We start from the raw sequence: 13070 nt of genomic DNA, 5'->3' as shown, positions 1-13070 counted from the left end.
TACAATGGGCAAACACTGACTAAATCATTTATACATAATTATTGTAAAAATGAAGCACTTTTTTATTACACTATTTTCAGGCATTTTTGGCATGCAGAAATAAAACTGACTGCATTTTCCCAGACGTAAACACACATGGGCCTATATGCAAACCTTTCTCCAAGGTGATATGTTCACACCTTAATACAATGCCTTTTAAACCCACCAGCAAGCAATATACTCAAAACAATTTTGATAACACTGTTTTAAAAACTTTGTTACTTTCTCAATTGCACAGTGCAAAGTGCTGAAAAGTTATTTTAAAAAGATAAAAAACATCATCTCCTAGGAGAAAAAGTTAATGTGCATAAGGGCTCAGGTGTGCTGAAACCACCTGCAGAAAAACAGACACAGAAAACTGTCTTAAACAGGGCTGTGGAGGCTGTGGGAAAAAATGCACCGACTCCTAATGAATTTAAACTAATTAAAATAGAAAATATGATAAAATGTTCTATTTCTCAGATAATAGACATCATTGATAATTTATATATACAGTAATAGCATTCGCTGTGCTTAGTCCACAAAAATGAAATAAACCAATCAAAATTAGTTACTTGCGCTGCTTCAATAAAGCAGTCCCCGTATTTTTAAAGTCAGATATACATATCTGTTTGTGACTCTATATGATGTGTACACAGAAATCTCAATATATACTAAATAACATCTATGCTGTAAGAATAAAGCCTGATGTGTAGCCGTGTCACTAATAGAGATGGTCAATGAGATGGAAATAATTCTGTGTTGATGCTGATTTAATATGTCGTTAAAATTTGGTTTGGCGACTACGAATTAAAGGGTACCTGAGACGAATGAAAATAAAAGTTTTATTCATACCTGGGGCTTCCTCCCGCCCCCTTCAGGCCAATCAGTCCCTCGCTGTCCTCCTCCACCACCTGGATCTTCTGCTATGAGTCCCGGTAATTCAGCCAGTCAGCGCAGTCTGGCCGCGTGCCGCTCCTACAGCCAGGAGCATTCTGCACCTGCACAATATAGCTGCGCAGATGTAGTACGCTCTCGGCGGCGGAGTGTGTGCATCCGCACTACACCAGACTGGCTCAAGTACCTGGGCTCATCTGGCTCAAGTACCTGGGCTCATAGCAGAAGATCCAGGTGGCGGAGGACAGCGAGGGACCGATTAGCCTGAAGGGGGCTGGAGGAAGCCCCAGGTATGTATAAACTTTAATTTCATCTGTCTCAGGTTTCCTTTGTTACACAGTAGTATTATACTCTACATATGCACTCCCCACAGAGCTGCAGGGAATCCACTGAGAATGTTGTGCACATTGAACACAGAGGTGTTGTCGAACACCCATAAACCTGGTTCAGATTGTGCATGAAGAATGTGTAATAGAGAAAGAATCTCCTCATTCCCCTGCAGAGTACCTGCACATCATTCTTCACCATACACTGGTCGATTTCAGCCATCATTCGATTCTATAGAATCGATCGGAAATCTATTCTTTTAAATTCCCAAATCGATCGATTTGCAGCCGATTTTGATCTATATGATCGATCTGACAGGATGGAAAATCTAGGTCGATCTGCTGCTGGTAGCAGATCGATGGCCAATAGAGTTGCATTGGGTCTAATGGTCCAATAATGCATTTAGATCGATTTTCAATAGATTTCATTCTGAAATCTATTGGAAATCTGTTCCTAGCGTGTGGCACACATCAGATAGATTCCTGTCAGATTCAACTTGACAGGCATCTGACAGAAATCTATCTGATGGTCGAATCTGCTTCAAATCTATAAGTGTATGGCCACCTTTACATGTACCCACAGTTACATTGCCTAGGGCCTGATAGATGTTCTTTGTTCCGGTCTGTATCTTTTTCAAGTACTATTAACAAGGAATAGTTTTAGTCTATGACTAAAGGGAATAAATATGGCAGTCTACATATCCTCACTTCAGTTGTCTTTTAAAATTCCTAAGCGTCGGCAGTTAAGAGACGAATTTCATGTTACATACTTTCAATCAACAAGATTGTAATATGCAAATTAGAGGAGTTGGAGGAATCCTAAATTGAGGAGTCGGAGGATTTTTGTACAGACTCCACAGCCCTGGTCTTAAAGTGTAATTTGCCAGAGCTAGAGAAAAAAAAAGGTTGTTATAAAAATAATTTATCATTTTAATTTGCAGTCAGCTATAGATTAAAAATATCAGAAAATCGAAATGTTTTTTCTTCCGGTTAAGGCAATGTCACTGCTTGGTTTCCGTGTGCAAAAAACACGCTCCTGCATGATTAAATAGTTGCATAGAAGTCTTTTGCTTCATTTTGCACCCCTGGGACAATCAAGTGAGCAGCAATTTAGTACTATCAGAGACCTTTTGGATGTTTGCGTAAGCAGATTAAAGCTATAAAATGTTTGCTAAAAATCTTGAATAGTATGGAGCTGATGAGGAAGAGGTAGATGACAAAAATGTCCTGTAGGAGTGTAAGCTCATCTGCCACTACGTCTAAATTTTGACTGGGCTTCTTAAAATCCTTCAAATCATCAAAATAAGACCAATAAGTGTACTAAAAAAAATAAATCACAAACTCGCTTATTAAGATTTGATTTATTTTATTTTAAAACCAGTTTTATTTTATATATTTAGAAATGTGTAATTTTTAATAACTGCAAAGGAAAAAAAAATAATCAGCCACACGTGAAGAACTAAGAGTTGATTACGAGAATGCAGTGCTGTATCTTCTACTGAAACCGTGCGTATGTGCCGTAATAAATTGTCTATTAGTAAAAAAATACATTTTAGGGCACATTATACAGAATCCTTATCACAAATTGCAGCAGGGATACTTTAAAGATAATAATCAAACTAGAGAATTCTGAGGAGTTATGCTCAGCATTTATAAAGATAGCAATTTTTGTGCATTTCGCTTCAAAATGTTCTTGTGGTGAGTACTGTAGAAATGCGCTTTATTGCTGCAGATGTTACAAAGTTCAAGGCTCAAAAAAGGTATGAGTACAAAGGTATCCTTAAGAAACGTTCAGTTTTCTTTTTCTTTTTTTTTACAAAAAGTAAAGCTTAAAAAAGTTAAATTTACAAAAAAGGAAAAAAAAGGGGGGAAAAACAAAACAAAAATAAAGCAAAAAGTGGTATGCACGCCGCATTTTATATACAGGCATTGTAACATCTTTGAGAATTTTTTTTAAATGCATAGCAGAAAACATACAATTTCCTTCAGTATCTTCTGGGTTGACAGCAGGAGTTCATTTTTTCTTCTCTACCTGTCCACCGCAAAAATTAGTTTGCAATAAATCATATTTTCGCCAATCTTTCTTCATTATACATTACCCCTAAATAAGCGCAAAAAAGCCATATGAACTTCATAGTACAGAGAACTAGGAAACAAAGACTATTATAACATGAGGGTAAGGCATCCCTGCTGGTTAAATGTGTATAGTAAATGGTTAATTTACAGATCCATAAAAGCACCAGAACCACAGTCAACCATTTCAACCCTATGGTTGGAAAAAAAAATAAAGTTCAAAAATTCATATTTAGACCCATTTAAGCAAAGGGAAAAAAATTATATTTTCTTATTTCCTTTTATAGTGGGCCAGATAATAGATCAGTTACAATCATGGCATTTGATTTTGAGTTTAAATAAAGTATTAACATTCAAACGTTTGCTGCTGGAAAAACATGTGACCACTGTGTCAGCTCTGATCTCCACAGCATAGTTTTGAACAAAATTAAGAATTAATCTTCACCCCCTAAACAAATCTCGGTGTTCTGGTGCTGATGCTTGTCAGTCATGAAAGAAGTAAAAGTGCTAGTCTTTGTTATCAAATTCAAAAAGAAAAAAATTGCAAGCAGTATCCTTCAGTGGCCACCAGGCAACTGTTTAAAGTATCATTCTGGAAAACAGATTTATTGTAGTGTTATTATTGGTCCTTTGGAGACAAACTAAAGCAACTGAAAGGCGTTTGTTATAACAGACATGGAAGGCGTGACATTGGTATGACCTTCATATGTCATGTCTGAGGCCCTTAATTTGACCATGGCTTTAAAGTCTACTCCGTAATACGCGAGTCCAGGCAAATTCCTAGCACTAATGAGTCCCTTTGTTTTTTAGAGATCAAATAATACTCAATAGGATGTGTAAAGATAAAAAGGTCCAAAGCAGGTTTCACATTATTCTGATCTTTACACTGTAGGCTTAGAAGTGATCTATCAACACAGACACACAATTTGCTCCAACAAGATAGTTAGGGTCACCAGGAAGTGATTTGTTCTGCCAATGTTTGGGGTCACCTGTAGATACATGGGGGAAATAAAGAAGAGATTAGTCTTTGATCATACATATCAGAAAACAGCAATTTGCCATACACCATGGTGCAAAATTACATTTGACAGCCTTGAGGACTTCTTTTTTCCAGCACATGTACGGCTCTTTATCTTTTTTCCTTTGATTCGTGGCATTTAATGACATATAACAGGTAGTGAGCAATTCCACAGCAGTGTAATGCAGTTGTATAAAATTCAAGTATAAATTCCAATGCTGCCCTCTACAGACCACATATTAAAATGCAAATGATTGAGAAAAGCCAATACGCCCCTAGTAAATCAGAGATTCTCAGTTTCTGCTCATTATTTATAACATTCATAAAGATTTTCAACAATCATTATCTCAGTTTCAATCTGAAGACAATTGTGGTCACCTAGAGTAGGTCTTTAAGCTATGTCAATAACTCACAGGATATAGACTTCTATTGAGAAGTCATTTTAAAGTGACTGCATGTCAAAATTCCATGTACCTTCAAAGGTTTTAAATCAAAAACCAAGAGCATTCACACCTCGTGTATAGTCCATGAAGTCTCAACAACAGTGTCACATTAGCGCTCTTCCACAACAATAGATCAAGAGAAATATTAAAGCAAACCTGTAGGAATCTTAGGCCAAAAATGTAGATACCTACCATGAATCATCCAGAAAGCCTCCCCATTCCTGTGCCAGAACTTCCAAAGTTTGCGGCAACATTCCGTATAAGAATGAGCATTGGGCGCACAGCGCAGGTGCAAAATGGCTCATGTCTGGGGGAGCAGCAAGGAGGCACTGCTCAACAGAAAAAGCCTAGCTCGTCCGGTTCTGCACTTGTGCAGACAAGCCCTTGTCGATGGGCTTCGGGGAGAGGGGATGGGAGAGGGGGTTTGCAGCGGTGTGGAAGAGCGTGACAAGGAAGCTTCTGGCGGATCCCTCTACAGTACAGAGTACCCATATTGGACACTTTTGTTCCCCCTTCAGGTACACTGTAATCATTTCACTACTGAGGGGTTGTTCCCCTTTTGTACCAGAACAATTTTCATCTTTCAGCGTTCCTTCGCCTATAATTTTGTTACTTATTTTATTACAAAAGGGAAAAAGAAAAGAAACAGATAAACTTAGGAGTCATGCCTGAGCTGTGTCAACTCCTGCTACCCTCAGGCAGAGATGGTGGTAAGCAGGGATAAATCTGCAAGCATGGGGGTTCAATGTAGGTGATGAGGATTGGGAAGGTACAGAAAGCATTGTCCACCCTCCCAAAAGCACCATATCTACTGCATATGGTCATGGCAGCTGATTTTTTTATCAGGTTGACTTGACAACACCAATAGCAAGATGGTATCCAAAAATATCCCATGCAATCAAGTAGTGGACCTGGTGCTTTACCACCCCTTGCAAGGCACCCATGTGAAATAAAAAATCCTGCTCACTATCAGCTGCTAGATCTGGGAGAAGCAGCTTGTATTGGGCTTATACAACAATGCATTCAAGCTGGAAAAAACAATTTTCTAATAAAAATACAACTTGCATGTGAATTATACTTAGAACTGCTCCATGAAGGTGTTATTCTTTAAAGGCACATGAGACACTACTGAAAAGCATCTATGGCTAACTTCGCCTGAAGTGAGAGAAATATGGAGGCTGCCATGTTTATTTCCTTTTAAACAATGAAAATCACCTGGCTGTCTTGCTGATCCTCTGCCTCTAATATGTTTAGCCATAGACCTAAAACAAACCTGCAACTCAGATGTTCTCTCTGAAGTATGTCTGAATTAGCTACAAGCTTGTTTCAGGTTTGTGTGGTTAAATGCTACTGAAACCAAATGAGCAACAGGATGCCAGGCAACAGGCATTCTTTAAAGGGAAATAAAAATGATAGCCACTCTCACCACACGTGTCCTTTAACCACTTCAGCCTACAGCTTCGAAAATCTTATGCATACGAGCAATGTTCACCTCCCATTCATTCGCCAATAACTTTATCGCTACTTATCACAATTAATTGATCTATATCTTGTTTTTTCCGTCACTAATTAGGCTTTCTTTGGGCAGTACATTTTGCTAAGAGTCACTTTACTGTAAATGCATATTAACAGAAAGATTAAGATAGAAATGGAAAAAATTAATTATTTCTCAGTTTTTGGCCATTATAGTTTAAAATTAATACACGCTACAGTAATTAAAACCCATGCATTTTATGTGCCCATTTGTCGGCTTATTACACCGTTTAAATTACGTCCCTATCACAATTTATGGCGCCGATATTTTATTTAGAAATAAAGGTGCATTTTTTCAATTTGCGTCCATCACTATTTACAAGCTTATAATTTTAAATAATATAATAACATATTCTCTTGAATAAGATACTCTCTTGACATGTATATTTAAAAAGTTCAGACCCTTAGGTAGCTATTTATGCAGTTTTTTTTTTTAATTGTAATTTTTTTTATTTTTTTTTTAATAAAAAATGTATTTGGGTAATTTTAGTTTGGGAGGTAGAGAGCTCATTTTAGATGTAATATATTGTGTTTATTTATTTAATAAATGTATGTGGGTGCAGTTTACTAATTGGCCACAAGATGGCCACATTCAAAAAAGTCCTGGATGCGAACGATCGCGCATCCAGGAAGGACAAAGAGGCTGGGGAAGCTCTGTACGGGCAGAAATACCGCGCTCTCTGACGAGAAAGCGTCGGTATTTCTGACGGGGACTTAGATCGGTGAATGGGAATTATATTCCCTTTCACTGAACGGGGGGGGGGCAGCGGGAGCGCGCGCCTGATCGCGCGCACCACACGGCTGCAGCAGCAGTGCCTATCTGGACGAATATATCCGTCCAGATAGGACGAAGTGGTTAAAGAGAATCTGTACTGAAAATCTTACATAAACAAACATACCAGCCTGTTTGTTGTCTTCTCCTAGCCCCCTCTGTGACATTTTTGCTGCTTCCCGCTGCTTTCTTGGTGATAAAATCACGTCTTATTCATTGTTTTTGTAAACAATGAAGATGGCCGCCAAACAGGAAATACATCATTAGAGCAGGTGCCTGTTTGCAGAGGCTCCTCTCAAACGTGATTTGATTGCTGGAATGTTACACCACTTGTTGCATTAGCTGCTTGTCTCAGCTCTGAGCTGACCTTTCTGCACTCACAGTTGTTTACAAGGTCACAGTTCCTGATGTTAGCTGTGAGCAGAGACCTTGTCTGACTCATACACACAGCACATACGCAGAGCCTGCAGAGGGCGTGGAGGTGTGTATAACTTCTCCCCATCACAGCAGAGCAGTGCATTCATCTCTGCCTCGACAAGGCTTGACAAAGGAAAGAAGATTAGATATATTAGAGAGACAGTGCAACTAGAAAAGGAGCAGCAAGCCAGACCAGATTAGAACAGGTGTAGGAAATTATAGGATAGAAGAAATAAGGTTGAACATTTTGTTAGAGTCTTTTAAAACTGAAGCAAATCTTTTTACATAAGCCACATACAAATTGTAGGTATTTTTTGCCTGAAATTATTTTCTGTGCTTGATTTGGGTAACAGTTAACCCATGATCACCACAGATACATTTTGCTGAGCTTCCAACTGAGCAGCACGTTCTGTGCTATGAAAGGGGGGGGGGGGGCAAGGATTGGGGCAAGCAGGAAGCTAGAAAAAAATACATTTAGGGAAATGGCCTTTAAAGAGAACCCGAGGTGGCTTTGTATAACGTTAGTGGGGCACAGAGGCTGGTTGGGCACACTAACACCAGCCTCTGTTGCCCCATTGTGTGTGTCAAAGACCCCCCTGCTCGCCGCTATCCTCCCCGCAGTGCTGGCGACACGCAGCGCGTCGCCAGCACAATGTTTACCCTAGCGCTGTCTGTCAGCGCCGCTCCCCCGCCTCCTCCGCATCGCCGCTACCCGCCCTCGTCCCTTCCCTCCAATCAGCGTGAGGGAATGGACGAGGGCGGGTAGCGGCGATGCGGAGGAGGCGGCGGAGCGGCGCTGACAGACAGCGCTAGGGTAAACATTGTGCTGGCGACACGCTGCGTGTCGCCAGCATTGCGGGGGTATAGCGGCGAGCAGGGGGGTCTTTGACACACACAATGGGGCAACAGAGGCTGGTGTTAGTGTGCCCAACCAGCCTCTGTGCCCCACTAACGTTATACAAAGCCACCTCGGGTTCTCTTTAAAGTGGAATATAACCCTGCATTTCATCTTTGCTCTAAAACATTATTTACAGCATATTATATATGCAACCAGCATTTTTTTTAAACTAGACCAGCATTTGAAGGGTTACACACAGAGCTTGAAAGTTGAGTGCAGTGCATTGCAGACGCATCCAAACTTTAGATGTTATCTTGTGTTTACTTAAATGTATCAAGTGAGGAATGTGACATTCTCTGACTGTGCAGGAGCTGCTGGAGACAGAGAGACACTGAAAGCATGTCTGCCTGCAAAACAGCAACTAATAAAACCAGTTATTAATAAAATGCAAAGTCAGCTCACAAAGCAAAAAACTGTACTTTTGGAAACCTAAAACTTCTAAATGAATAATACTTATGCACAAATGCAAATATGATAACCGTATGGCATATAAAAAGTAGGCAAACATGTTTTTATTGAATATTGTGTCAGGGTTTTAAACCGCTTTAAGAACAATTTCATACTGCCAAAGAGGTCTGAATCACAAGACTTCTATTTGCAGAGCAAGGTGTCTCACAGGGTTAGTGTGACCCATAAGCAGCACCCTTACACTGAGAAGCTTAAACAAATGTCTGCAGTCTTATTTATTTATTGTATTTATAAAGCGCCAACATATTACGCAGTTCTGTACATTAATCTGGTAAATTGTTTCCATTTCAATAAACAGTAGCAGTGCTTTTATGTCTGCAAAAGGCATCATGTGTAGAAGTTTGCGTGTGCAAAGGTTTACTATGTTTATGTGCTGTATGCGACATAACCCTTCCTCTTACCTACACTAAAATTCCCAACCTCCAAAACTAATGATGCTATCGAAAGGGTACCTGAACTGACATGATGAGATATACATGTGCATGTACAGTCCCAAGCCCTACATTGGACTAGTGTGTTCCTTTTTTTCTCACTGTAATTGTAAATTATTCAGGTATGCTAATGACACCTTCTTTTCAATAGGACGAGCTGGACTGTATTGCAACTCTCTGAAAACTAATAACACTAACCCCCCCCCCCCCCCCCCCCCCCCTGCATGGCAGAGAAACACTGCTGACCATGGAAAGTCCTGTTTAAATTCTCCAGATGACTGACCAACAAATGCGCCACCGTAGTCAACCTCTTCGTAGTCTACATAAACACACTCTTTGATATTAAAGAAAAAAAGTCACGAGTTAACACAAAGCTAATGTAAGTTTATGAGGGATGAGTTGCAATACGGTGTCTTCTGTTTTTGCTGCCCTGTACAACAGTATGCTGCCACCTGGTGGCCACAGTCACACATGACTGGTGCCGTGCCTGAAAATTTGCAAGAATATCCAAATGAATTATCACGTAACTAGATTTAAGTTTAATCATGTGCACTATGAATATAATCCTACTTTCAAAGTAATCAGTTTTAATTCCTTTGGGGTCTGTCGTGACCTGCATGGAAGTTTGCGTTATGCATTTTTTATTTTATACTAGTATCAAGTGAGGGAAAAGTTTCCCTAGTAAATAGCTAACACTACACTTTCTGCATTATGTTAATACAGTACGACCTAATCATAATTCATGAAATGGGGAAAGTGATCCTATAACTGCTGTCAAGAATCATGATACAGTTCACATAAACACTCCATAAAATGCAAATGAAGAGAAATTATTCCTTATAGCAATCATGAGCAGCAAATTGCTACTACACCACTCAGTCTATACTTGCCGCATTTCGCACATAAGATGAATGTGTCAGATGTTTCACAGAAGCATGCTGGGAGATTTTTATCTTTTCATCATATTAAAGAATGCCACAAAGTGACATGTTCACAATGCCTCGAGTTGTTGCAGGTTAAAATTTCATATGTACTATTTTATTCAAGGGTAATATGTTCTTAGATTCTCAGAAAATAGTTTATATGTTCTGTGACAAAACATCTCTCTCTAAATTATAACAATTTTTACTGTGGGTAACTTGCACTGCCAAAAGGCTTACACTACAGTGCTGCATTTTCCTTATTGCTCATACAACTTTTTTTTTTTTTTTCTCTAGTTATAGCTATAAAAAGGGAAGGGGGCTTGGGGAGTGGAGGAAGAGCATGTGTTTTTTATTGTGATGTGCTTAGAAAACAAAATGCCACTTTGGCCTAGTTATACACTAAGCACTTGTGTATTGCATATGTTTCACATCGTGTCAGTCTGCATGGTGTGCGCAATTTTCATGTGTTGTCCAGAAACAAGCTGTAGACGGCAAGCTAGGATAACTCACTGTTACGAAGCAGACATGTGAACATGCCCATAAAGCTCTATAGACAATGCCTTCATGTTTGCGCATAGTGTGGTCTTCGGACTTACATAGAATGGGGAAAATATTGGTACCAGCAGACAGGCTTTAAAAGGAGAAGTTTACTTTTGTTTCCTGTCCTAGGTTGGACATACTCAGAAATGGGCTCTTTCCCCTATAGCACCAATGTTGGACATAGTCCGATATAGGAAAATGTGGCTGCCGCTAGATAGCACCGTCACATATAAAATCCGGCACAGAGCCATCTTTTACTGATCAGAGTTGACACTCTGATCATCGCAGGATCCATCCACAGCCGTTCACCCACCATGTCCCACGCTGATCCGCCACACTTTGCTCCCCATAGAGGGAAGCTGCTGCCTGATCGGGTCCAACATGGTGTTCCCCTATATGGATCAAAGAGACAGACAAAGTTTGCCACTCTGTTCCTCTCCAGGAGCACCGAGTAATGTTATTGGGAAAAATAGGTGCTGGGAAAGACGTGGTTGAACCTGAGAAAGGATTAGAATCAAGTAAGGGTACTTGGCCGCAATCCCCCTACCACCGCTGAGGTGCATTCACGATCATGCCACTAGAGCACTCGGTGACAGTACAATCTCTGTATTTCATAAGGATCAGCACACTCAAAAGATATGTTGCAACAATTATAACTCTTTTATTGAAAAAACAATCTATAAAAAAAAAAATCATCATAGCCACCAGAAGTCCACCAAAATGTCAGCTGGTAGCTTTGGAATAAATAGTCAATGAGGTGATAGAGTCCAAAGTCCACAATACAGCAGATAGTGTGTCTTGGACAGTGGGCGACAGACACTGGCCTAGAGCGGTTTCGGGCATCCGCCCATCCTCAAGCCGAAAAATGTAAAAATGTGCACATTTCGATTAACTGTGGGTGTCTGATACCTATCTATTGCAGGTTGCTGATCCTTGTCTGACGCGTGATTTTTTTATGATTTATGGATTCTGTTTTTTCATTAAAAGCACTATCATTTTTGCAACATATCTTTTGAGTGTGCTGATCCTTGTGGAATAAAGGATTAGAAAGCGTTATTGATAAAGGGTTAACTGCGGCCGTGGCAGGTTTCAATCCTGCAGCATTAAGACAGAGCCTGGCACGACCGGCCTTTTTATACCTTCAGTAGTCTTTAATGGGCACCTTTATTTTCAAAACCTGGACTGATCCTTCTGACTACCAGAATACTTTTACACTCTTATCTATCAGTTTCTAACAGATGGATTGCTTTATACGCCCATAAAAACAAAGTAAGCTGAAAAATGTTTTTCATTAAATTGGCGCCATATATAAACTAAAGAGATAAACTAAAAACATTGAGCTTTCCTACAACAAAAGCATAGATTCCTTCTAAGCAATATTTTGCAGCCATTATTTGTATGTCATTTCTTTCAGGCTATTATTATATTAAATGTTCAGATCTGAAGATCAGCCACTAGAGGGAGATAAACATTACACTATTTACCATCCACAACAGCAACATTAGAAATATCGGTCACAGAAAGAGTGCAGTGAAATCAGTCAGCTCTGACAAATTCTTACAACGAAAAGATAAAAAAAGACAATACAAAGACAAAACTATTAGAAGTAGTAAAACACAGGAATATCATTCAAAAATACAGTTGCCTCACACATGTATGCGTATGAAGCTAAGGACTGCACTAAAACCAAAACTTCTCTTACCAAAAAAGTCTGATCTGTGTTTTAAAATAAACTCATTCTAACAAGTTGCACAGTACAACTTCCTATTATGAATCGATATTTCCCATTCTTGGGGAAATTAGTTGCTTTTGCAAACAAGACAGACATAATTCTCCCACAAACCGTAATGCTGGGCAACAATGTGGTCATCTTATTAGCCACTGATCTCTCCTTTGATGAGCCCTTCTGTGCTGACTATGAAGAGAGCCTGAGGTACTCTCAACAAGTAAACATTTTCCTAAGTGAGCCTTTTAGTAGCTATTCATGAAAATATCCAAACAAGAGACTTGGCAAACCAAGCAGAATGTGCCAAGGAGGATTTGCAACACTGCAAAGTGATTTAATTAGTCCAGACATTACAGCATGCTGGCACATTACAAAAAAGCAAGCTCTACTGGTCATATGAAGGCCATAAATAAAATATGTCTGTTATCTACATTCCTTCATCATTTGCTACCATTCTGAGCAGTAATATATGGTATGTATGGCTTTATTTTGTTTATGTAATGCATTTGGAAAAGATTAGCTAAAATTTCATGTGAAATATAAAATGTTGATAACATAAGAGGAAACCTCTAAAGTCCTGCTCCTCT

General features: G+C 39.4%; 1 protein-coding gene across 21 annotated transcripts in view; it reads right to left on the bottom strand.

Annotated features, from left to right (window-relative positions):
• Positions 1–2587: 2587 nt before the first annotated feature.
• TJP1 (tight junction protein 1) overlaps positions 2588–13070 on the bottom strand; it is a 622292-nt gene continuing 611809 nt past the window's right edge. For all 21 annotated transcript variants that reach the window (XM_068275550.1, XM_068275551.1, XM_068275554.1 and 18 more), the window contains one exon: positions 2588–4303. In XM_068275550.1, coding sequence (XP_068131651.1) covers positions 4209–4303 — 95 coding nt within the window. In that variant the 3' untranslated portion in view covers positions 2588–4208. The remainder of the gene's footprint in view (positions 4304–13070) is intronic.

This window comes from Hyperolius riggenbachi, chromosome 3 (genome assembly GCF_040937935.1).
Source record: "Hyperolius riggenbachi isolate aHypRig1 chromosome 3, aHypRig1.pri, whole genome shotgun sequence".
Taxonomy (NCBI): domain Eukaryota; kingdom Metazoa; phylum Chordata; class Amphibia; order Anura; family Hyperoliidae; genus Hyperolius; species Hyperolius riggenbachi.
Note: the sequence above shows the minus strand (reverse complement) of the source record. Positions and strands in the feature narration are given on the sequence as shown.